Source organism: Solanum stenotomum, chromosome 4, assembly GCF_019186545.1.
Source record: "Solanum stenotomum isolate F172 chromosome 4, ASM1918654v1, whole genome shotgun sequence".
In the NCBI taxonomy this organism is placed as follows: domain Eukaryota; kingdom Viridiplantae; phylum Streptophyta; class Magnoliopsida; order Solanales; family Solanaceae; genus Solanum; species Solanum stenotomum.
This window is the reverse complement of record NC_064285.1, coordinates 1,832,609-1,858,240: the sequence shown is the minus strand read 5'-3', so window position 1 is coordinate 1,858,240 and position 25,632 is coordinate 1,832,609. Positions and strand designations below refer to the sequence as shown.

At 31.4% G+C, this 25,632-nt stretch overlaps 4 protein-coding genes across 7 annotated transcripts; 1 reads left to right on the top strand and 3 right to left on the bottom strand.

The window, feature by feature from the left end:
• Positions 1-4,606: 4,606 nt before the first annotated feature.
• LOC125862714 (acetylajmalan esterase-like) lies at positions 4,607-5,752 on the bottom strand. Its single transcript, XM_049542841.1, has one exon. The coding sequence runs from the start codon at positions 5,747-5,749 to the stop codon at positions 4,607-4,609; it is 1,143 nt and encodes a 380-aa protein (XP_049398798.1). The 5' UTR covers positions 5,750-5,752.
• Positions 5,753-11,737: 5,985 nt separating this feature from the next.
• LOC125862651 (uncharacterized) lies at positions 11,738-12,290 on the bottom strand. Its single transcript, XM_049542771.1, has one exon. It carries the CDS (start codon positions 12,204-12,206, stop codon positions 11,859-11,861), a length of 348 nt encoding a protein of 115 aa, XP_049398728.1. The 5' UTR covers positions 12,207-12,290; the 3' UTR covers positions 11,738-11,858.
• A 4,536-nt stretch (positions 12,291-16,826) lies between these two features.
• LOC125862371 (probable uridine nucleosidase 2) lies at positions 16,827-20,036 on the top strand. Of its 3 annotated transcripts, XM_049542418.1 has the most exons (9): positions 16,833-16,996; positions 17,388-17,503; positions 17,757-17,816; positions 18,079-18,264; positions 18,643-18,747; positions 18,853-18,949; positions 19,386-19,493; positions 19,560-19,695; positions 19,777-20,036. In XM_049542418.1, exons 1-9 carry the CDS (start codon positions 16,948-16,950, stop codon positions 19,904-19,906), a joined length of 987 nt encoding a protein of 328 aa, XP_049398375.1. In that variant the 5' UTR covers positions 16,833-16,947; the 3' UTR covers positions 19,907-20,036. The 3 variants fall into 3 exon arrangements, with proteins under 3 accessions (XP_049398377.1, XP_049398375.1, XP_049398376.1); XM_049542420.1 differs by lacking the exon at positions 18,079-18,264 and having other exon boundaries at positions 16,827-16,996; XM_049542419.1 differs by lacking the exon at positions 19,386-19,493.
• Positions 20,037-20,785: 749 nt separating this feature from the next.
• LOC125863238 (la-related protein 6B-like) lies at positions 20,786-25,154 on the bottom strand. Of its 2 annotated transcripts, none has more exons than XM_049543415.1 (10): positions 24,358-25,154; positions 23,861-23,942; positions 23,655-23,749; positions 23,311-23,382; positions 22,834-22,913; positions 22,648-22,744; positions 22,111-22,158; positions 21,957-22,025; positions 21,620-21,763; positions 20,786-21,537 (listed from the first exon to the last, which is right to left on the bottom strand). In XM_049543415.1, exons 1-10 carry the CDS (start codon positions 24,907-24,909, stop codon positions 21,220-21,222), a joined length of 1,557 nt encoding a protein of 518 aa, XP_049399372.1. In that variant the 5' UTR covers positions 24,910-25,154; the 3' UTR covers positions 20,786-21,219. The 2 variants fall into 2 exon arrangements, with proteins under 2 accessions (XP_049399372.1, XP_049399373.1); XM_049543416.1 differs by having other exon boundaries at positions 20,786-21,534.
• Between the last annotated feature and the right edge of the window lie 478 nt (positions 25,155-25,632).

The window sequence follows — 25,632 nt, the reverse complement described above, 5'->3', positions numbered from 1 at the left end:
TGTTTGTAGCTGCTAGTTTAGCTTAGTTTAGTGTTACTTGCGAGTACCTGTTGCTTTTGGTACTCACCCTTGCTTCTACACAGTTGTGTAGGTTGACAGCTCTATCAGATCTGGCTTATTACTTATCTTCAGATTAGAGCTTCCAGACTTACTTGAGAGGTAGCGGTTCATTCCAGAAGTGCCCTCAAGTTATCTATATTTACTGTTCTGTTCTATTCTAGAACTTTACTATGAGACTTGTATATTTTATTCAGATTCTATATTAGAGGTTTGTACATGTGACAACCAATTCTGGGGTTATGTTGAGTTATTTAAAGACTTCCGCTTATCTTTCTATCTTATTCTTGTTTTATAAATTCTGTATCGTCGAGTTTTTGGGTGTTAGGCTGACGTGTCTGGTGGGGTTTGGGCACGTGCCATCACATCTGGTTTTGGGGTGTGACATGAAATTATAAACATGGAGGTGTAATTTGATTTTTTTATAGTCAAAATTAATTTTTAAATAAAGTAAAAATTATTTCAAGAAAATGACGGGTGATATAGTTTATTTCTCCGCGCGAAGCGCGGATAAGTTTACTAGTTAATTAATATTTGTACGCTTGACATAGTTTAATTAGTTCTGTCAAATATTTTGTATTATAAAATATATATTTTTTTAGATATACACCTAGAGAAATTGGTTGGCACGTCAAATCATACATATATAACAATGGTATATATTTTGAAGTGTGTTTCGATAAATATTTGATAATAATTTATATAAAAAAACTCACGCACCTAATAATTCAGCATTTAAATATGAAACTCAAAAAACGAAATATTCTAGCTAACTATTTTTGACTCATAACTCAAACAAAAAGTACCTAGATAAATGCAATATTTTGAAACACAAGGGAATTAACTATTATTAGAGAATTAAGAAGCTCAAAAATATCTATCTATTAGACCATAAATACTTTAAACACAAAATTTAAGTTTTAAATTATCCTTCTTCTTAATTAATAGATTTTGATGTAGATTATATGAAAGTTTTAATTAAAGGAAAAAGACCAGATATATTCTTTCAACTTTGCAATTTAGAAATGATATATCACTCGTTAAAAAACTAAAAGTAGATATTTTAGTCATGCAACCCTCTAAAGGTACAATCTTGTCTATTCTTATATGACTGACTACACATCCATCTCTAAGACACTCATTTTGGGGATATTGTCTTCTCACGATGACATGCTCAACGATTCCTATGATGATCGAACATGTTCGTGCTGTTAAGCTTAATAATGTTGCTCGATCCTTGTATATGCCATTTCATTGTACTGTATTATAAGGTGAGATGTGTCGTCATGGTTCTATCTTTATGTTGACTATCAACCTACTGCATTCGAACTTGAGACCGACCATGTGAAGCTCCCATTGGAGGAGTTGTTGGTTAGATGAAATTCTAGTTGTTATTATTACACTTATACTCTAGTCAAGTTAGATACTTGTATATTGTAATATTGTGGTATAATTGATTGGTTGGTATTTTAATTGGGTGAAAGGTTTGAAAGGAAGAAAAACTATTTACTCCTAAGTGTCCAACTAAGAAGCAACAACAACGTACCCAATGTAATCCCATAGATGGGGTCTGGAGAGGGTAGAGTATACTTAGACTTTACCCCTATCTCGTGAAGGTAGAATGCTTGTTTCTGAAACACCCCTAATAAGAAGCATATGGTAATTTTGTTTGGTTGGATTACAATTTCAGTCTTTTATAACTAGTGATATGTTTCAGGTCGTCAACTTGCACATACCTCGATATTTCATTGGATACCTATCACCTCTTACTACATGTATCAAGTAACTTTGTCAATCAATGTTAACACATGTGAAGAACTTGTGCCTTTTTTTTTGTTTCTGCTGAGATTTGAATCACGATCACTCATAATTCACTCACTTCATTAATAGCTAGGCCACACCGTTTCGGTATTACAAGTTTAAATATCTCCCTTTCATCATTGAAAATATGTATGAAAACAATACTCTAAATACCCACCCACCAATAATAGAAACCCCAAATTTATAGAGGACAAGTAAGGTATATTCCCAAGGCATATACTTCTCATAGAATATGGATATTCTGAGCATATATTAATAGTCATACAACTTACAACAAAACATTGTCAATTTGCTATCTTCTTAGTTTCTTCTTACAATATTATTCAAGCTCTTGTGTAAATATAGGTATATACCACAATAACATATCCATTGAAATCCCACAAATGAGATCTGCGGAGGGTAGAATATACACAGACCTTATTACTACCTTGTGGAGGTAGAGGTGTTGTTTCTGAAAAACCCTCGGCTTAGATGGAGCAATTACATGTATATATATATATATATATATATATATATATATATATGCTAAAATTGTGTAGTTATGAATTTGTTTGTTGATGGTCATCTATTCATCATATCATTTGGCATAGTTTTTGCAACCATTAATATGCCTGATTAGATGAACATCAACAAACATCTTCATCACTTCATGTTAATCCCAATATTACTGTTGATGTGTTTGTGTTGGCTTGTATGCACCTTAACTAATTTCACTGGTCATTGAATATTTGTTTCCTCCCACCAACATTGCATAACTCAAGCTTGTGTTAATTTTTTCTTGTATCTTAGTAAAAGGTAGTGATTTTGCTACTAGAGTCTTTGCATTTTCATTTTAGGCCCCTATATATTTACTTAATTTCTCATTTCCTCCAAATTTCTCATGCCATGAACAATCTTAGCTCAAATGCTTTATGAGGAATTTGAGTTATCAAGAAAATAATTGATATTGGTCTATTTTGTAGATATACAACTCATATTTGATCATATCAAAGGGGTTTCCAACTAATATTTGTAATTTTGATGTTATGGTAGGTAATTTTAATATGATAAAAAATCATTTTTAGTGGATAAGGTTTAATTATTAACCTGAATAAATGAGAGTTTAAGTATTATCTGCAACAATTATTTTTTTTATTTTTGTTTATACCCACCTAAGATGGAGAAGACAGCACACATGACACATCTCATCATAGTCACAAAAACCCAAATAAAATACCCACCTACATCCTAAAACAAAAAAAGAAAATCTAGAAACTATAAATTAGGGGTGTACAAAACTGAACCGAAAATCGAATCATATCGCAAATATAAAAAAAAAACCCGACTAACGGTTTGGTTTGACTTGGTTTGGTGTTGAAAAAAAAAACCCGACTATACTTGGGTTGATTTGGTTTTAACTAAAAAAAGTCAAACCGAAATCAAACCAACCCGACATTACATATATAATTTTTAAAATTTATTTTATACATAAAAGTATTTACTTTGATGTAATTTCTAAATATTACTTATACGTTTTCATAATTTTTATCTTTTATTTTGAGACTTAGAATTTTGAATGGTTCAATAATGATTATAGTCCATAGATATTAGTAACTCTAATAAAGCTCAATTCGAAATCAAATCAATACTATGCTAACAAAATAAATTAATTCAACACTAAGAAAGACAATAATGTTGAATATTTGTTTTTTAGTTTTACATTGGTTTAGACATTTAAAATACATAATCTAATTTTAATTTTTCTTTGATGTTTAATCATGTAACCATAATTATTAGACTTATTTTAGCATGATTTAGTACTTTTAAATTATGATCATTTTCATTATGACTTTGCAATATTTATTTTATATGATGATTTTATTATTATTTTTATTGAATATTTTAGTGTCATCACTCATCTCATATTTTGTGTTATTTTCTGAAGAAACACCTTAGATAGTTGTATTTTGGTTGGACTAAAGAAATATTTGGAGCACAAGTTAATTATATATTTGTATGCATACTTTATCGGAAAAATCCAAAAACCTGAAAAAAATTGAGGTTTATTAGTTTGGTTTGATTTAAAAATTTAAAAATTTGACACAATGGTTTGATTTGGTATTTGAAAAACCCGAACCAACCCGAGGTTGAAAACCCCGAAAAAACTCGAGTTTTATTAGTTTGGTTTGGTTTATAAATTTAAAATTTTTACACAAATGATTTGGTTTGATAATTAAAAAACCTGAACCAACCCGGTTATGTACACCCCTACTATAAATACAGGTGTATTTAAACTTCTATAAAATTGAATAAGTAAACACATAAGTTCTATGTGAAATAAACATGTTGGATGTCATGTAGGACGATAATTGTTATGTAGGACGCGTGTGTCTACTTGTAGAAATTTTATACAAGTTTAAGTGTCTACTTTCAAAGTTGGAGCGCACAAATACCAAATGAAACTAAATTAAGGGGTACGTTTATGTATTATATTGTTACAATAAGTAAAATCTAGTTATGATGTTGCGATAAAAGTTATTAGATTCATTTTATAACTTTATTGTCATTATGAATAAAGTTTAATTATTATCTCATACGTAAAAATTAACTCGAATTGCAACACAACAATAATAATTCTTTTATTCATATTCATTTCAACTACAACGTAACACATTTCATCAAAATCAACAAAACCCAAATACAAAGAAAATCATGAAAAACACCCAAATTAAAGAAAAGCCTTCAAAACTCAATAACTAGACATTACACTCGAATTTCCAAGTCCGTAACACCCAAATTTCGGAAGCATATTGTTGATAACAACGTTAGAAATACGATGATAAGCTTCATCTGTCAGATGAAGCCCGTCCCAATTGACGTATTGGGACGGGTTAGGACATACATTGGTACTAGCTCCCCCACATCCCCCGGCATTGTATCGTCCTCCACTTCCACAACATGCCGATACCAATGTGTTTGGATTAAATCCCAACCAAGATGCATATCGAAAAATAAGTCTGAACCCACCATAGTAATCCCCATAGACAATTTTAACACGTGGGAACTCACATTGTAGATTTTCTAGAGCCTTCTTTAGCTCAGTATTGTGGTACGTAGCGAAACTATTATAAAATTTCAAACAACCAAATTGATCGTAAGCATTTGGATTCGTGTCAGGAAATCTTGTTAGGTATGCTGATAGACACCCAAAAGGGAGAACTCCTGGAACCAAAATGCGAGTTGATCCTAATTGGATCACCTCTTTGATGGCACTCATAATGCCATCAATAATTAAAGGTACATATGTACGTACCTCAGGTTCAGGTTTATTTCCCGCTAAAGCATTCCAATAATCAACTCCACCAAACTCTCCCAATACTACAAGAGAGTTTCGTAGAGTTCTAGCACACTTGGACCCATATGTTGACTGGAGGTGAGATTTAAACCACTCTAATTGACTGGGGAGAGGAACGTTGAACGGGACAAATCCAATGCCCCTCTCCGCCAAAAAGGAGTTATTCATCGCCGTTGCACCAGCAACGGCGAAATTAGCACCTTGACTAAAGGAAACACCTGATTTGTCCATGTAAGGATTGAGGAATGGGAGATTGAGAGCAGAGGCAATGTAATCAGCAATAATACGACCATCAGAAAAACGTCCAGTAGGTTTATGAAAAAAGGTTTCACCATAAGGTAGACCCCATGCCTGGGCCGATATGACGGCACCAGGTATGCGGATCACGTTTCCAGCATCGGCGAGAGAATCACCGAACTGGAAAAGTGATGTGATGCGACATTTTGTTAGGACATCACAATGAGAAGAGTGAAAAAATAAAGTTATTATTATTAGTAAAGGAAAGAAAGAAAATTTGGATAGAAAAAGAGAAGCCATAATTATGAAGAATGATTTGTTTTTTTTTTGGTTGAAAACTTTGGAATAGTAAAGTGCTATTTATAGAGAAAAAATAAAACGTACATGCATGTGTGTTTAGATCGTGATTCAATACAAATCATATACTACTAAAATATATTATTTAATGAATGTTTTTTTTTTTTTTTGTGATCCAAACACCAAAGGTTTTATTATTTAGTGTATGTTTTAGGTCTCTAAAAATTAACATTTTAAATAAAATTGTATATAATAGCAAACTATTAATTTAAATTAAATGCTATAAATATAGTTTGATTTAATTGTACCTCATAGCAAACTGTTGCTATTTCACCTCTCTCTTGGTGAATCTCGCTCGCCACTCTCGTTCTCTCCCTCTCCTCTCTCGTTTTTTATACAAACGCAAGTGTATAAAGTGTGTTTGTGTTTGTATAAAGCGAGAGAAAATTGTATATATACATATATTTTCGTTCCCCTTTCTCCCCTCTCCCAGATCTCGCTCGCCACTCTCCCAGATCTCGCTGTCTCACTCGCCTCTCTCACTTTATACAAAAAACGCAAATTGTATAAAATGCGTTTGTGTTTGTATAAAGTGAGAGAAAATTGTATATATACACATATTTTTGTTCCCCTCTCTCCCCTCTTTCCTAGATCTCGCTCTCTCACTTTATACAAAAACGCAAATGTATAAAATGCGTGAAAATTGTATATATACATATATTTTCGTTCCCCTCTCTCCCCTCTCCCAGATCTCGCTCGTCACTCTCCTAGATCTCGCTCACTCACTCGCCTCTCTCACTTTATACAATTGATCTTTTTGTATATGTATACCAAAGCAGATTATACAACTGCTTTCTTTTGTATATGTATAGCGAAATATACATAGTTATGTTTGTTATGGAGCGCAATTATGCACACTTTGCTATAGCATACAAATATGAATTTTGTGTTTGCTATATATGAAAGTTGCAATATACACAATTGCGATTTCGATATTTACTATATTTAAATTTGATTTATCATTTTAAACTGAACTTTGAAAGTTCGATATTTAAAATACCTAATATTAATTGGGATCCTATTTATTTTCACGTAGTGTAAGATAACCTTTGGCTAATCGAAAGTACAAACTATAGAATTAAAAACGTGTACTTACCAAGTCTTATCTTATATATGTATATAGTCTTCTAATTATAATATTACAAAATAATAATAATTTATTGCCAATGAAGAAAATTAGCAGCCTAAATACAGAACATTTTTGTCTAAATAATATTTAATGTAGTGCATGTGCTAGTATAACAACAAGACAAGATGTATTTAGCTAGGGACAAAATTTTAATTTACGTAATTAATTATTATATGATCCATCTAAACAAGGACTCAAATAGACTTTGCTTCAAGCCTTTGGTAGGGAGTGATTTTCTGAATGGAATCTTATATGGTGCGAATTTGAAATAGTTAAATTTTAATGTGGGTATCAAATATCAAGTGGCAAGTGGGAAATTAATAAAAAAAAATACTTTGGTGGTATAGATAATCAGTTATATACATAATATGTTTGTCGGAATTTTGGGTGCGTTTGGTACGGAGGAAAGTATTTTTTGATTTTTTTTATGTTTAGTTGATCAAAATTATTGAAAATGTTTTTTTTTTTTTGAGAAAACAAGTTCTTTAAAAATGAAGAAAATGATTTTCCTAGTGGAAGTAAGAAAAACAATAAATTCGACAACTGACATTCCATATTTATTGTGTCTTCCCTTGCACCCTCCAACTGTCCAACATACCTCATCTTTAGTTCTTCACCCAACCTTCGTAGTTTCCATCTTCACCATAACCGTACCATCTTTCATAATATTTATCTAAATTATATATAAATACATTAATACTCTTAGAATTATATTTTTTACTTTGAGCACAAAAAAATTAGTAAGAACTCACTTAATTAAATCTTTGGGCTGTTCAGAGCAACTTGCCCTCATTTTAGTATTTAAGCTAATCTCAAAGGAATCTTTTTGGGTAGCTATTTTTTCCTTTAAAAAAATCTATTATTCCCTCTGTCTCATATTAGTTATATACCTTAGTAAATACTTTTTGCAAATTACTTGCTAATAAATAAAATGAAGATAAGATTACCAATTTGTCATATTTTATCCTTATAATCAATTTTTCTTTTTGAAAGTGTAAATAAATTTATAAAGTTTCTAAAAAAAAATTAAGAATAAATTAGTAAAATTATCCATATGTATGATTACTTAAGCTACGTGTAATGAAAAAAGTGGATTACTAATATGATATGGAAGAGGTAATAAGAAAAACTGAACTTGCGTACATGTGTCATGTGTGAAAGACTTGCACTCAAATGACTTATTAACAACTCCTTTTGTCTAAATTTTATTTGTCATAGTTTAATTCGATACGAAATTTAAGAAAGGAAGAACATCTTTAAAAAAATATAATTTTTTAGATATTATCATAGCATTTCTATAATGATTAAATTATAGGAGTAACTTTTAGTTTAACTAAGTATTCATAAAATTTTAAAATAATTTAATCTCATACATTGAAATGAGTTGGCAGACGTCATATTTTCTTCATTAAAAAAAGTTAGATGACGTCATAATTCCTGCATAGAAATTCGTGTTAGCCGCCGGTAGTTAAATATTTATTTGCACATGAAATTTATATCAAATTATTTATATTTTAAATAATTTAATGAGGTAATAGTACATAATTTGTGATTGAGTGCCAAAAATTCTATATAAACACATGCTACTTTCATCGTTTCAATTTGACTACTTGACAATTTGTTTCAATTTATTTTGTTTGGCTTTGTTTTAACACAAAATTTAAAAAAATAGATTTAAAATATATGAAATATATTAAAATATCTTTGCCTTAATTTTTTTTGATAAAAATATAAGTGACTTTACGTTTACCATAAACAAATTTATTTGTGCATCTTGCCAGTTGTTCTTAATGATATTCTATTCTTGTATTTATTCAAGAGAAAAAAAAAATGTGAACAGGAATAATGACACTATTTGGATAAAAAAATTGACTTGTTCAACATTTAACAGTAAAATTATTCAAAAATAAAAGAACATTGAATTGGAGTTTATCTTTGTGCAACATTAATTTCTATCATATTTAGTTAAGGAAAAAAGAGTCAATTTTGTCAATGATATTGCATAGGGCAAATTATTATTTTTTTCAATTTTTTTCCATCCCATAAAATCGTTAGCTATTTTTTTTATTTATTTACGTGAGAGAAAAATTGACCCTTTCCCCTCTAATTAATTAAAAAGAATTTTATCACTTGAGATTTTTCGCCACATAAAAGATTAGTGATGCAATTTTTTGAATATATGACAGGATAAAGTTCAATTTAATTACAGAAGAAAAGGTAATTTTGACTACTTGGATACTAATTTAAGTATATTTAATGGAACATTATCAACTTCTTTTTAGAAGAAAAAGAAAGTTAATTTGGATAAAGTTCATCATCATTTTCGAATAAATATTTTTTTGAGACCACTAAGTAGGAATGTATGGATTTAATGTTAAAGTAATGATATAAAAACAGTTTGATTCGATTATGTACATTTAACATATGGAACAAATTAAAATGTGAATATATTTGATAACTTACATTTTTAAAAATTTATTACGTTTTTATAATTTGAATTTGTTTCCACACGAAAAAAATTCAGCGATTCATGAAATTGTCACGTTTTTTGTTATAACCAACTAGTCATGAAGTCAATTTTCAGCGATTATATATGTATGTATATAAAATGCAACTACGTCAACCTAACAAGTTTTTGTAGGAGGTTTCTGGGTATGAAGTCATCGTTATTAGGGAGATATCAATGTGGACTTTTCAATATAAATTTGAATTCAATCGGACTTCAATATAGATACTGAACTAGAAAGAAAATAATTTATGTTATATCTAAAGAAAGATAGAATATATGTACTTCGTTTTTCTAGTTTACGTAATCAACAAGTATTTGGTGCATTTAATATAGATAATACTTACTAGAATTTTGTTAGCAAAGGGGGAATTAATTAAAATATACTAAGAGACCTTTAAGTGTTAATTAATTAATATTTGTATGCTTGACATAGTTTAATTTGTTTTGTCAAATATTTTGTATTATACGATATATATTTATCCAAGATATACAACTAGAGAGATTGGTTGGCACGTCAAATCATACATATGTATAAATGGTATTTGATATATATATATATATATATATATATATATATATATATATATATATATTTGACTTTTCTCGCAAAGTTAATTATGGACGAGTAAAAATAAATGGAGAGCTTATATATCAATTGCTTTCTAGAGAATTTTCAGGAGAAAATTTCCACTTCAATGAACCCTTTATGATTTTCATCTGTTTTGGAGCCATAATTAATTATTTTTTTAATTTTTCATTAGATATTTAATATTTGTATTGAAATTCAACAAAAAATAAATTTGCACTGAAAAATTTCACATGGACGTAAAACACTTTCTAATTAACACGATTATATATTTGAGGAGACTTGAACCTGAATCTCTAATAAAGAAATACTCATCAATCCACCAGTGCACTGGGACCATTATTAAATATACAATTGTATCTAGAAAGTTGACTTGTTTACCTAGTCAAATATCTTCTTTAAAATCACTTCCAAATTAAGATTATATAATACGTAGTATCATGTAGATATTTGCTCATCGATAACATTTTTGCTGGACTTTTCGTCAAAAATCCTCTCATCAACATATCAAATTCCGACGAAACGTCCATCGAAACTTAGCAATTATGTAACAATAAATATCATGCCTAGTATGAATCATGATGGGACACAAAAAATACTAATTACTATATATTTCTAATTTCATGAAGTTAGATAAACATAAAAAGTAACACATTTAGATTCCTTGTACTTAGATAAATTATCCAAATTTCATTAAGGACCTACAAAAAATAGACTGCCACTAACACACATTAGTCTAATTAAATGTGATCTACCTACCCCATTTTAGCTTATTGGAAAACAACAGCCAATGAGACTTTACTCATCCAGTTGGTTCATGAATAAACAAGTAATTTCTTAACCCGTTTTATTTTACGCGTCTTAGTTTGATTAGATATAAATTTAGAAAAAGCAAAAAATGTCTTAAACAGTACTAAAAGTACATCTAAATTATCAAAAATGTTCTTGAATCTTGTGCTATTAAAAACAGTATCTGAAATGCTAGAATTAAAAAGTTACTTAATATATAAAACATTATTCTTTTTTAAACATTTTTGAAAAAAAAAACCACATAAATTGAAATTCAGAGAGGGAGTTGCTAGTAAGTCCAATTTGACTCACTTTTTTGGGTTATTATTTGATATATATACATCAGAATTTTCACCATAAATATGCAGTAATTTTTTTTTTTACAAATATATCGAATGATGGAATTAACATAATACAATTTAAAACAAATGAGAATCACTCCCAAAAATGTGGTGATACCGATACATAGATGAATTCAAAATTTTGAGTGTATAAATTTGAATTCTTATAATATAACTCATTAAGTTATTGATCATTTATACATATATAAGTTACACATAATTTTGACCAAAATTACTGATTCTATCGAATTCATAGCTTCGCCTTTGATAGGATGGAAAAATCCCCTCCACCCCAATGCTATCAAGCGATCACGGATTCAAGGGAATCCCACTTCCTCTCTAGTAAATCTGAATTAATCAAGAATGTGGTGATATATTATTAACACATAGACGAATTCAAAATCTTGAGTGTACAAATCCTCAATGCAATATAATTTATTAAGTTCTTGATTATTTATACATATATTAAAATGACAAATAATTTTAACCAAAATTACAGGTTCTACCGAATTCATAGCTCCGCCTTTGATAGGATGGAAAAATCCCCTCCACCCTAATACTATCAAGCAATCACGGATTCAAGGAAATCCTACTTGCTCTCTAGTAAATCTGAATTAATCGAGCCAGTAATTTTCTAATATCAAATGTAGATATATAAAAACAATTTGAAAACCATACATACTCCTTTAATTATTTCTTCATCCACCAGTAACACATGAAAACATTCTACGATGACTTCTAAATTTCAAAAGTTGTTTATCCTTCACCGGAATATTATCCTCCGGTACAACTCCACCGGTATATTCCACGTGGAGGGATTGTGTTCGTCTATGATGACGTTTTTTCTCTGTCTGATTACCATCATCACTGTCAACCACCATCTTCTGATCATCAATTGATGACATTTCGTAATCTTTACTAGTATTTTTTGGATAGAAATTTTCGATATCGTAAGTATTAGCAACACCTAAAGAGAGACATTCATATTTTCGACGAGTTTTTGTTCTCTTAATGGTTTTGTATACTAATGGAATAAGTCCTTCCATGACACTTTATTTTTTTTGAAGTTGAAAGAGAAGGAGAAGAGGAAGAAGAAAAATGAGTTATTTGAAGACTTTTGGCTTAGCTAGTTTTTGTTATATATTAGGGGTTTGGTGAGAGTTTTCAAGTTTTATTTTTCTTCTTATACTAAAAATATCCGGAGTTTAAGTTATACCGTCAAATTTTTCTAGAACAATCATTATTTAAAAAAAAAATCATAAATAAAATTGATATTAATTTCAAGTCAAAGGTCAATAAAAAAAGGGATTTCTAGTGGGTAGAGTTTTTATTTTGTAAAAACCAACCTTAAAAAGTCTTTTTTTTTTAAAAAAAAGATTTCTTTTTTATTTTGTAAGAAAAACCTTTGGGGGTGAATTTTTTGCAAAATTTTATAAACCTAAACTGACCTCTGGAGGGCGATTTACATTTTTGGCATTAAAAAAGTTGATCTCTAAAAGTCGATTTTGTTAAAAAAACATATATTAAAAAATCAACATCCAAGGTCGGTTTTTTCTAGGAGTATCATTTTTTGGAGGTCAATTTTTGTTGTGTTTTTAATTAGTAGAGTGTAATAACATTTTACTAAAATGCCAAATTCTTTTTGGCATTTATTTTTTATATTATGTTATACTGGTATGTTTTCTATAATTTTTTTTTTATAACAATCAAAAGATATTCACACAACAACACTGGTATATATACAGATTTAACTGTATATAATATTAATCGAACAAAAATTTTGTACCATTAAGTCAGTCAAATAATATCTTTACAAAAAATCATAAAATATATAATCTTGAAAATAAGATAATATATCTCCAATAATATATATGGAAGCACTACAATAAAAATGATCTTTAGTGGCAATAAATTTTCAATTGCTGCTAAATATATACTTTTAGCGGAAATTAACACTCTTTGTATATGTCCCTAAAGTTTTTAGTGATATTGAATCTAATGGTACTTAACTAATGTCGATAAAGACTTTAGCACTCTTATTAGTATGCTTATTTATTGCCGCTAAAACTTATTTTTGTTATAGTGAAGTATATATATCTCTTTATTCTTTCATTATTTCTACATTGACTTGATCATATATCTTGCCCCCCAATCATATCCTATTCTTGTATTTGTTTATAATTTATTCTAGAGAAAAATGTGTATATGAAAATGACACTCAATTGAAGATTGACTTGTTCTTCAATATTTATTCATTAAAATAAAAAGCACATTGATTTGGATGTGGGATTTATCATGACATAAAAGATTAGTGATGCAAGTTTTCTAGAAGATATTAAAAGGATAAACGTTAGAATAATCTTTAACTAATATGCATCGATAGTGTAAAAAAATTATATACTATATCATTAGAATTTAGTTATAAATAATTATTTATAATCGACGTAGCTTTGTGATATATCTACAAAACACGATAAGTAACTTAACTTGTTAAAACAAGTAAAAACAAATCAATAATGTCAACTTTTTAAAATGGGAGAATGAAAAGGAAAGTTTAACTACTTTAATTTTAGAAATTTGATTATTATTATTATTATTATTTGATGGAATTTTTCTTCTTGATTAATTATTTATTTTCTTATTATTAAATGATAATTAACACGATTATTTTTCTTTTATTGACTTAGTTTAGCTTATGTGTATCCTCATCCAATTTGCCTTGTGAAAGATTACGTGTGTACCAACAACCTAAAACCTTGTTTAGTTTAATTAAGAAATTTCCTAATTGTGATCTTTCTTTGCTATATCTCAACATTGTATGTAGTTTTCATAGCTTAATTAACACTAAACATGACCTATTTAGTTTCAAATATTCGCATTTGGTGTATGTCTATAAATACACAATTTCGTATTTTTTAGAGTTGGTGAAATTAAAGTACGGAAAAAAAAAGAATTCAAACTCTCGATAAACAAAAATCCATATAGTGATTCTGAGTTTACATTTTGAATCGTCTATCTCTTCTATACAATGATTATGATTTAAAAATTGAGTTATTAGAACATCAATTAGACAAATTCATTCAAAGTACTAGATGAATGAAAAATATTGTATTTTGTTGCTAAGAGTCAAATAGTGGGAGTTCGTTGATTTATTTCTTTTATTTCACTTTCTAGATTACCTAATCCACTTTTGCCATAAAAAAGAGTGATAATAACAGCTACTATTAAGTTAATAATGTACTAATTAATTAGTACTGTATATAAAAAAAAAATTAAGTCATCTAAAGATACTTTACAAGTACTTGGAGCATTTCGTGAAGATATCTCTACTTACGTCTTATGTCTAATGAGATTCTGTAAACTTTAAACGATATTTTATAAGTTGATCTTATCTAATTAACTTTAAAGATAAGTTAAATTGACTTTTCGAATATAAAAAATTGTAGGATAGTTGAATTTCGACATACTTTTTTTTTTTTTTATATATATTAAAGACTCTTTATTACAATTTATTTTGGGAAAATACATAAAATTCCCTCTGAGCTTGGCAGCATAACTTACTTTAGCACTTTAACTTTACGGATAATTATTTACCCCTAATCTTATTGCAAGTGAATTTAATAGAAACTTACATATACAATACCCGTTTCATACTCATGGGTGAAGTGTACGCGCGCCACCTAAGTGACACCTTGGTGCCACATCGATGACATGTCAGATAATTGAAAAAAAATATTTTTTCTTTATTTTTACTTTCCCACATCTTTAAAAAAAATTATTTTCACTCTTCACCCACCCTCTTCATTGTTTTATTTGGGTCAATTTCTTAACATCCAAAATTACACATTGATTGATTCATTTTATTTTTNTGATGGAATTTTTCTTCTTGATTAATTATTTATTTTCTTATTATTAAATGATAATTAACACGATTATTTTTCTTTTATTGACTTAGTTTAGCTTATGTGTATCCTCATCCAATTTGCCTTGTGAAAGATTACGTGTGTACCAACAACCTAAAACCTTGTTTAGTTTAATTAAGAAATTTCCTAATTGTGATCTTTCTTTGCTATATCTCAACATTGTATGTAGTTTTCATAGCTTAATTAACACTAAACATGACCGATTTAGTTTTAAATATTCGCATTTGGTGCATGTCTATAAATACACAATTTTTGTGATTTTTTAGAGTTGGTGAAATTAAAGTATAGAAAAAAAGAAGAATTCAAACCCTCGATAAAAAAAACCCACATAGTGATTCTGAATCGTCTATCTCTTCTACACAATGATTATGATTTAAAATTGAGTTATTAGAACATCAATTAGACAAATCCATTCAAAGTACTAGATGAATGAAATATATTGTATTTTCTTGCTAAGAGTCAAATAGTGAGAGTTCTTGTTTGATTTTTTTTTTTTTTGTATTTCACTTTCTAGATTACCTAATCCACTTTTGCCATAAAAAAAGAGTGATAATAACTGTTACTATCAAGTTAATAATGTACTAATTAATTAGTACTTTATATATAAAAAAATATATTAGGTCTTCTAAAGATACTTAACAAGTACTTGGAGCATTTCGTGAAGATATAGCTACTTCTTATGTCTCAGTTTATGTTGCACTTCTCGTTTTCGAGATTCAAATTATGTAAACTTTGAACGATATGTTATAAGTTGATCTAATCCAATGATTAGTTAAATTGACTTTCCGAATATCAAAATATTTCATAGAGGAAATAGTAGAATAGACGTTGAACTTTGATATACCTTTTTTTTAATTTTTTTTTTTTTAATATTGATGACTCTTTATTACAATATATTTTTAAGAGATACACTTAGATAAGTTTGTTGAAACGTCAAATCATACGTATAATTTATAAATGATACTATTTGATATATGTTCTGTATATGAAAATGTCCAAATTAGTCCATATACTATTTAAAATTGCTCAATTTTGACATTTGTTAATTACAAATTTTTTGTTTGTAAATCCTCTTATATTAGTCCTTATCTTAAACAAAGTTTCACCATGAATGGATTCCATGTATTCAAATTCTTTGAAAAAAAAAGTGAGATAATATTAGTCAAAAGGTTAGACAAACAATTAAGTTATTCGATTTCGAATAGTACATTAACAAATTTTACACTTTTCCAAATATGTGTCTGTTCTATTTTGCTCTTTTGTTTTTTTAGAGTTTTCATATGGTGTTCGATATTTTCTTTGGGACCTGAATAAATATTGAATTTGCACTAAGAGATGTGAAGTCCGTTTTCAGAATAAAACATTACCTATCAAATGTGATTTCATTTCCACTTCGAACTCAAACTTTTAGTTAAAAATGGAACGGTATTTGATGATTGCTTTGCTTATAGTACTTTTACAAGTTTTTAAATTTTATTCAAAAACACTTAAAAAACCGATCCAAATTCATAGATGCTTTGATCCTCATACTCTGAATCCCTTCGCGTAAAATACTAAAATATGATTGAGGGAGTAACTTTTTTGGTAAAAAATAAATGTTATAGATTATTTTCAACAACAAAAAAAAACATAGATTTTCAAATCAAAGATAATTTTTTTTCCTTTGTTTCAAAAAAAAAAATCTTTGCCAATTTTCAATCCTAATATTCCAAATGTTTCCAACTGCCTTAAATTTCTAATACCATCATTATAGAGTCAACTTACTAACAATAATTGTATAGTGTATAGTGCATACACAATTTGAAAGACTATTAAATATTTCTATAATCAATCCTTTTTTTGATTCATTTGCATAATCAAGAAAATGGTAGAAGAAATCAAGAAAATCATCATTGATACTGACCCTGGAATTGGTAATTTTGCTTTATTACCACTATTTATATTAGAAATATAAACAACAATCTCAGATTAATCTTACTAATGAGAAATAGTTTCTTGTTCTTCGATTTTGATTATTACCTGTGTTTTTTGTGATTTGGTTGTCACATTGTTTCGTTGTCATTACTGTTCTTCCTTTCGTATGTTGTGTACTACTCTATGAGGTAGTAGTAAGATCTGCGTACACTCTATCCTCATCAGATTTCACTAGTGGGATTACACTGCTGTCGTATCTTCCTGTTTTTGTTTCTTCATAGTAAGTAGAGTTTGAGCTGAATTGAGCATTTCAAGATTTCATTTTTTTTGTCATTACCAATTCAACTGTTGAGTTAATTGAGATGTTATATGAATTATTATCATGTTTAGATGATGCAATCGCCATTTTCGTGGCACTTCAATCTCCTGAAATTGAAGTAATTGGACTCACAACAATATTTGGTAATGTTCATACAACTCTGTCCACCAGAAATGCTTTACATCTGGTAAAGTTCCTACCTTTATTTCATTCTATAAACCCGTACTGGACACGGAGTTTAAGAAAAAATGACTTTTCGCACATACTAAATGACTAGAAATACCACTCATGATAATATGGGATGTTCAGTTTTCAAATATAGAAACAAGTCGTTCTTTTTAGAACAGACTAAACAGGAAAGGGTAACATATAACATGGAATGTACGTTTAGTTCTTTTGCCATAAGCATGAATGTTTGATTTCGGGTTTTGATGATTCAGTTGGAGATAGCTGGGAGGACAGATATACCAGTGGCTGAAGGCCCACACGTTACAGTCACCGTATGTCCTGCTTAAATCCTTGTTCAGTTCTCTGTCTTATTGCTCATCTAGACTTATTTAGCTGTCAAATGATGTATGAACTTTCCATATTACCAGACAAACGAATTGAAACGGAGGGAGTATAAGATTTACAGAATGAAATGAACACTTCTAACGTTTACAGTATTTCTGATTGTGTACCTTTGTTCATTAAGCACATTCAGAGCTAGCATAGAACTTTTTCCCCTCACATTCCGCGGACTCTGTTTATATTCATGTAAAGGAAGGCGTAAAACTTCAAAGTAGCGGATATGTTCATGGCACGGATGGACTCGGGAACCAAAACATTTCTCCACCCAAAGGAAAGCCTATTGAACAGACTGCAGCTGAATTTCTCATTCAGCAAGCTAGTCTTTACCCTGGAAAGGTCACTGTTGTGGCCTTAGGCCCCCTGACTAATATGGCACTTGTAAGAATCATACTTCCCAACTTATAAACACAAGAGATCTTATTGGTCAATAACACACGAGAGGTGCGATTTTCCTACCTGATCAACTATCAGGTGTTTGTGTTTCCTACTTGATCTATCACCAACTGTTTATCAAAACACGCCTCGAAGTTAATGAGTTAGTTTCCATGTGGACGAAACTTTATGAGCAAATTAAGTTACCATGTGCCTTTTGGCGATTGTATTCAAACACCTGGTCTAATCAGTTTCGAGGTGTGCTTTGATAAATAGTTGGTGATAGTTTAGGTAGGAAAATCGCTAAAAAGTAATACTTCAAGTGAGTGTATTTTTGACCATTATCTCTAAAAATAATGTTCACCATATTTTGTATATGAACAGGCTATTCAGTTGGATCCTGAATTTTTCAAAAAAGTCGGTCAAATTGTTGTTCTTGGTGGTGCTTTTGCTGTAAATGGAAATGTGAGTCCAGCAGCTGAGGCAAATGTAAGTTACTAATAGCTACATTCTTATATGTGCTTCAACTTCTCAGACTTAGTTTTTGATTCTTCTTTTTTACTCATACCCTTTTTTATTCTTCGTCTGCGCAAGATCTTCAAAGATCCAACTGCTGCTGATATTGTATTTACAAGTGGTGCTGATGTTCTTGCTGTTGGATTAAATATTACACATCAAGTTGTCCTTACTGGTAATCTTTTCTTTGTTGCTTGAGTTTCATTTCAAGTCACTGTCTCTGTTGTTCTTTTGAATAGAATATGATTAATAGAAACAAATACGAAGAGAGTAGTGAAGAGGAGGTGCGAGAGTTTGGCTATAGCAAGTTTTAGCAGAGGTAGAGGTATAGGCCAAAGAAGAATGGGAGGATGTAATTAGACAAGACATGACTAGTCGTCAACTTACTGAGGACATGATCCTAGATAGAATGGTACGGAGGTCGAGGATTAAGGTAGAAAGGTAGTAATCCTATCTATACTTAAGTATCTTATTCTCCATTTTTTACTACTACCTGTTACTTCATTTGCTTTGTTTATCTTGTTATTTTGCGGTCTTAGCTCCTAGGGTCCTGTTTTAGTTAACTTCTCTAAATAGCATCTATCTTATTTACATCTATCTACTCTTGGTAGATTCTCATCGTGGCGAATTGGCAAAGTCCAATGGAAAATTTGCCAAGTATCTCAGCAAGCTTTTGGATGTCTATTTCGATTATCACCATACTGCATACAACACGAGAGGTCTGTCTGTCTGTTTCCATATTTCTTATTTGGTGTCTGCTCACTTTCTTTACGGGCTCTATGTAGGTGTCTTCCTTCATGATCCAACTGCCTTACTTGCTGCTGTTAATCCCTCACTCATCACCTATTCAGAAGGTGTCGTTCACGTTCAGACTGTTGGCATCACAAAGGGTCTCACAATCTTTTATAATAAACAGAAAAGGTATTTGGTTCATAGTGCCTTATAAGTGTTTGCTATATTTCCCTATAACTTACATATTTCATCTGCTATTGAATTTACAAGGGTTGTTGAAGTCACTGAATGGTCTGGAAAACCCGCAGTTAAAGTGGCAGTAACTGTTGATGCTCCTAAAGTTATCGAATTGGTGATGGCACGCTCGTCAATTCTTAGAAGTATTCATATGCTACTATAAGAACACTTATTTGAACAATGTTATTGTCTTTCTGCACTCAATATTCAGAAATCTCATTCAGAAACTTAACTGCCCCCTAAAGAGGTGGTTGATGGGAAGGTTGCAGTATATAAGCTATGAATTCGGGTTACATATCAGTCACCATGATGATTAATTGTTTGTTGCGACTGGCATCTCTATTAGGCTACAAGGAACGGAATCTTAAACTATAGACTGAGTACTACTCTCAGGAACAAGAATAAATGCATGCAAGCAGTAGACTTCTGTATCTTAAGCAACATAGCTCATGTCAGAATATGAACTTGCAAAAATAAGTTACAGCTAGACAAGTCGTGTTCTGATAGATTTAATCTTGGTGTAAAGATATGACATTTGAGCCTAACTCAACTCCAAAAGGTACCTCACGAGAGAAGGATTGCCCAAGTCCATATAAGGAGGTCGACCACATGTCCATTCCCCAACCAATATGAGACCCTAACCCAGTCTAACACCCCCTTTACATCCAGGCCCAACTGGAATGTGGATCGAGAGCTCAAACAGGGATAAACCTGGCTCTGATACCATGTAAAAATATGACATTTGGGCCTAACTCAACCCCAAAATCTAGTTCATGAGGGGAGGATTGCCCAAGTACATATAAGCAAATCACCAGTTGTGGGACTCTTAACAGTTTTGTCCAAGTTTTTGAGCTCCCTAGCAGTCCACGGCAGCTATTGGCCTTAGACTTGGACTGATCTGAGTCTTCAACTAAACCCTTCATACTTTGATATAATCAATTGATGGATCAAGAGGACAATGAAGTGAAAATAACTTACTGGATTGTGGATACTATATAAGGTATTACTATCTAATAACTGTGGGACCTTCAACTTGGCAATAAGAGTCATGTGATCATGCAAATAAATTTCCTGTGAGAACCTCCATACATTTACATAGGATAGAACTATTGATAATATATTCAATTTCTGTTAGTATACACAAAAACTAAGATGAAGCTAGAGGGGAAGATTCTTTGCTACATTTGTGTGACTTTACTTTAATCCCTCAGGTTTTGCTTCATAAACACGACGGAAACCTAGTGAAGAAACATAAAAAAAAGCACAGATTTCCTGAAAGATCTTTGCTTTAACAAACATAAACAGGAAAACAAGTTGAGACTCAATCCGCCGATTCAACTATATCAACTCCAACTGGATTGACAGCGTCTCTAAGACCCTGCCATCAATACTGCAAAAAAAGAGCACATTTCCACTTCTCCATTTGGAAATGCTCACACAAGTAGCCACTCGAGACCACATAACCACATACACTCGTTATGCTGTTTTAATCGCAACTGGTTTACCTCGACCCATGGAGAAGCCCCTGGTGCCATCTGGCATGCGAGGGACAGAAGCTTGCTTGACTGGTGCTGACTGGTCAGAAAGCATTGAGGGTTGCCCTGCTAGACTAAAACGATTGATGCTTGATAGTGCACTTCCCACACTGTATGCACGCCTCATACTTGCCGGGGGAGTACCTAAATGACCTCCACGACTAGTTTGATGAAACTGAGGACGTCCACGTCCCTGACCAAGTCCCTTAACCCAACTGCGATTGAGTCCTTTCCTCTGCCCATCGACGCCATGCTCCTCCTGTTATTTAAAACACCAATAAATAAACTCAGAATCATACACTACATTACATATTCATTTTTTGAAAGATAACAACACTTACTGCAAGGTCATTCAGGTGAGTATCAAGGTGGTGCCACAGGTCGTCACTATGTTTCTCGCTGGCCTCTGATGAAGTATCGTCTTCCTTGAAGCTGACCTCACTCTCGTAACCAACTTTCTTCCCTCGAATTTGACCTGATTTTCCCTGTGAGTTCAACCAAAATCTATAAATGCTCAATAAACAAGAATTCAAGACTTAAAATGGAACCAGAAGCTCTAATTCCCGAGTTCCAAAGGCTGCGGTTGGTCCTAAGATTTGGCCCCAGAAAAAAATTTTAGTCATAAAAAAAGATGCAGCTTTAGATTAACTATCAGGATAGTATGTGTCCAACACATACCGTGCACCTGTTCAGTATACGGACTTTCAGACCATTTCGCCAGTTATCCTCATCATTTAGCTCCATAACCTACAAAATAAGATTGCGAAAGGTTAAAGGGTGCAACAGAGAGATGATCCGGGGTATCATATTGAACAAGATTTGATTTACTTACCGCCTTCTCAGCCAATTCAATACTTTCATATTCCACAAATGCATGCAACTGCATTTAGGTATTTCAGTTCACATTCTAGAAATGAAAAATGATACTCGAAAGATTAAGACAGACAATGAAAAGCTACTCCACTCTACCACTGTGATTCCAAAAAATAGTACTCCCACCGTTTCAATTAGTTTGTCTGGTTTTGACTTGGCACGGAATTTTAGAAAGTAAGAAAAATTCTCAATCTTGCGATCTAAAACTAAAGATATGTAGAATATACTAACATGTCCTTTGATCTTGTGATCTTAAACATGCCATGTGGAAAGTTGAAATTAAGGAGTTGTCAAAAAAAGAACGAGTCATTCAGTCTAAAACGGACTAAAAAGGAAAGTAAGACAAATAAATTGAAATGGAGGGAGTAGCACTTAGCAATTTTCCTATTTTGGTTTCTTATTTTCCAGTTAGAAGTATGCATTATCAAGCTCTACTCAACAGATTTTTTACAACTTCAACTTGAGATTCATCATTTCATATATGTTTGATGTGCACCTTGTTACTATACAATGTGCTATCTGATTTTCCAGTTCTAGACGCTGCAGAAGCCCCGCCATTTAACTGTGGTTGGCATGTACGGATCATTCTTACACTGACAGAATCAATTAAGAAATGATCAGTCTTACGAAAACTGTTGATTTGTTTCTAAAAGCAAATTTCCATAAACTATCTTGTTTATACCTTCCAACAGCTGAGAAAATCTTCATGAGGTTCTGGTGGCAGTGATCATCGGGTAAATTCTCAGCAACCACTATGCGAGACTAAAAGAGACAGAAGCAAAGTGTTAGAAATGACAACCAGACAATGGAAATACAATGAGAGCAGTGGTGATCCTGGCAGAGCCATGGACAAGAAAGGGGGTTCAATTGAATTAACTATGCAACTAGGGAAAAGGTAACTTTTTTTCATATATATATAAACTTTTGAATCCCCTTGACCTAAGTGTAGTAGTTCAAAATTGCTTTAGGTTGCATGTTCGAATCTTTTGAATCATCTTGGTCAAATTTCTGGCTCCGCCACTGAATGAGAATATTGACAAAAAAGTATAGTTGCTTCACAAACTCGTGATCAACTGTCCTTGTTCTAACAGATCGATACATCATAACTGCACTGCTCAAGACAGAAAGTGAAACACTAGCCATAGAAAAATGAACTTACTTGCAGCTCTTCCAAGTCCTTTTCAGACAGCGGAAATTGGCGTCTAACCTTTCTTCCATCTTCACTAACTACCTAGAAACAGAGAAATCAATTACATAAGTATGTAAAAGAACTAAAGTAAATGCAAGATATCAAGATTTTGAATGTGGAAACAGGTGTATTACAGGTAGAAAAAATATTTCACACAGAGTGAGTGGCACAGTTCAACATCTACTATATATACATAACAAAAAATTTGACCTTGTATATACAATACAATTTCCGGCAAAGGAGGTTCAGATGAACCCCCTTTCGTTCCTGATGGGGATGATAGATGTGAGGGCCGGAAATGAGGAAAAACTCACAAGCTTTGTTGAGCACTGCAGAATTTTCGCAACGTAGGCATGATTACTCGTAAGAGCTTTAATCTTCTTGAATGATGCAACCACAGACATTGGTACTACAACATCGAATAAAAATCGAAAAGAAACCAAAAGATTCTTTCAGATAAAAATTTGAACTTTGAAATATCAATGAAGACAAGATTAGTATATTACTCTAGAAATCTTACCATATCCTTCTGGATCCTTGAACATAATCCTTATTAGATGATCAGTTGTTGCCAAATTTATATCACTAAAATAAAATTCCACCTGCACAGAATGTAACAAAGAAAAAATTGAAGTTTTTCTATTTGGAACATTACTTTAAATGGATTATTCTTAATCCAATTTCCAATACCATTTTCAACTTATTTTCCAAATTTCACCATTGGCGTAATACATAAATGTGTCTTTTAACTTTGTTTCAGCTAACATCTACGTTCTCCAGCTTTCAGTGAGCACAAGTAGGCCTTTAGACTTGTATAAAATTGAACAAACAGACATACACGTCCTACATAACATATTACACATCGCACGCCACGCCATGCCGGACGCATGTGTTTACTTGTTTTACAAATTTGAGTGTCTACTTGTGCACACCTAAAGCTGGAGGGCGTATTTATGTATTATGTGATCACATTTTATATCCAAATGTGAATTAAGTACACAAACAAATTAATCATACCTGATTAATAATTTTTTGACAAGCTTCATCACTTAACCGTTCAGAATCGGCACCAATAACCACCACCGCCGGCAAACCGCCATGATCAACAAATCCCCTTCCAATGCCACCACCATAAGGATATTGCACAGGCAATTGAGACGCATAAATATAATTTTGTACAGGAACATGCGTAGTGATCTGATGAAATGTAGCAGACGGTGTTGCAATAAGATGCACCACCGTCTGTCCATTAACGGGCCCTGATCCAGGCCCAATCCTACTCCCGGGCCGATTATTTAAATCGGCCCGGGAGGATTGAGGATGTGACATTGTCGCCAATGAAGGCGAGGAAGATGATTTAGCCAACATAGCTGATGATAATGATGGAGAAGACGAACTTCGTGGAATAAATGCAATTGCACGGGCGTTGAGTTTTGTATAAGAAGGAGATAACGGAGATGAAGAAGAAGGCGTTGATTCGAATGGATGATCCAGATCAAGTGAAGCTGATGAAGATGTAGCAGTTGAATTCAATGAATCGAGGAATAATGTATCATGTTCTATAGCCATAACAATGCACAAATGATGTAATTTTTTTTTTTTTGATGTATATAGATATAGATATAGATATAGATACAGTTTTTTTTTTCGAGATCGAGTGTTTTTTTTGATTAATTAGTGTTATCTTTTTTGCTTTTTCTTATTTCTTCTTCGTTTTCGTTTTCTCTTTCCCCCCCTAACGTGACGACGGGGGAAAGGGGAAAGGAAAAAAAGAGGAGATTCAATGGAAGTAAGAATCAAAAATGAAGAAGAAAATGGTGGGGGAAGAGAATGGAGAAGAGTTCTCGGTTTTGAGTTTGATACTACAATTAACTATTTATACTTTTTTTTAATTTCACTGATTTTATTTTAATTTTTAAAATTATTTGGACATGTGGAAGAAAGAGGAAGAAAAAACGCGTGAATTAATTAGATCCTATAATCGGATTACCGTTCAATAAAGAATTGGTTTGCATGCATGGGAGCTTGGAATATTTTTTTGAGGTTATATGGTTTTAAAATTAAGTTATGCAGAAATTAATAAGGAATATATATAATTACTCAAAAAGACCATATGGTCAATTTATTTTTTTTTAAAAAAGAAGAGAAAAGAACACTTGGATCCCAAAAAGAAAAATTATTTATAAGCGGTTATCCTTTACTTTCATACCCCATCCTGATTTTACTATTAATGTGTGTGAAAATACTACTCATATCCTATCTAATCACTTCTCCTCAGTGTTTTTTTCGGCC

Bases quoted from the DNA above. Each gene is read 5' to 3' on its own strand.
- LOC125862714 (XM_049542841.1), bottom strand. From the start codon at position 5,749: ATGGCTTCTCTTTTTCTATCCAAATTTTCTTTCTTTCCTTTACTAATA.
- LOC125862651 (XM_049542771.1), bottom strand. From the start codon at position 12,206: ATGGAAGGACTTATTCCATTAGTATACAAAACCATTAAGAGAACAAAA.
- LOC125862371 (XM_049542418.1), top strand. From the start codon at position 16,948: ATGGTAGAAGAAATCAAGAAAATCATCATTGATACTGACCCTGGAATT. The intron at 18,748-18,852 runs GTAAGTTACTAA...CGTCTGCGCAAG, and splicing joins GTCCAGCAGCTGAGGCAAAT to ATCTTCAAAGATCCAACTGC. The intron at 19,696-19,776 runs GTATTTGGTTCA...TGAATTTACAAG, and splicing joins TTTTATAATAAACAGAAAAG to GGTTGTTGAAGTCACTGAAT.
- LOC125863238 (XM_049543415.1), bottom strand. From the start codon at position 24,909: ATGGCTATAGAACATGATACATTATTCCTCGATTCATTGAATTCAACT. The intron at 22,159-22,647 runs GTGCACATCAAA...ACCTAAATGCAG, and splicing joins GCACATTGTATAGTAACAAG to TTGCATGCATTTGTGGAATA. The intron at 22,026-22,110 runs GTAAGTAAATCA...CTTATTTTGTAG, and splicing joins TTGAATTGGCTGAGAAGGCG to GTTATGGAGCTAAATGATGA.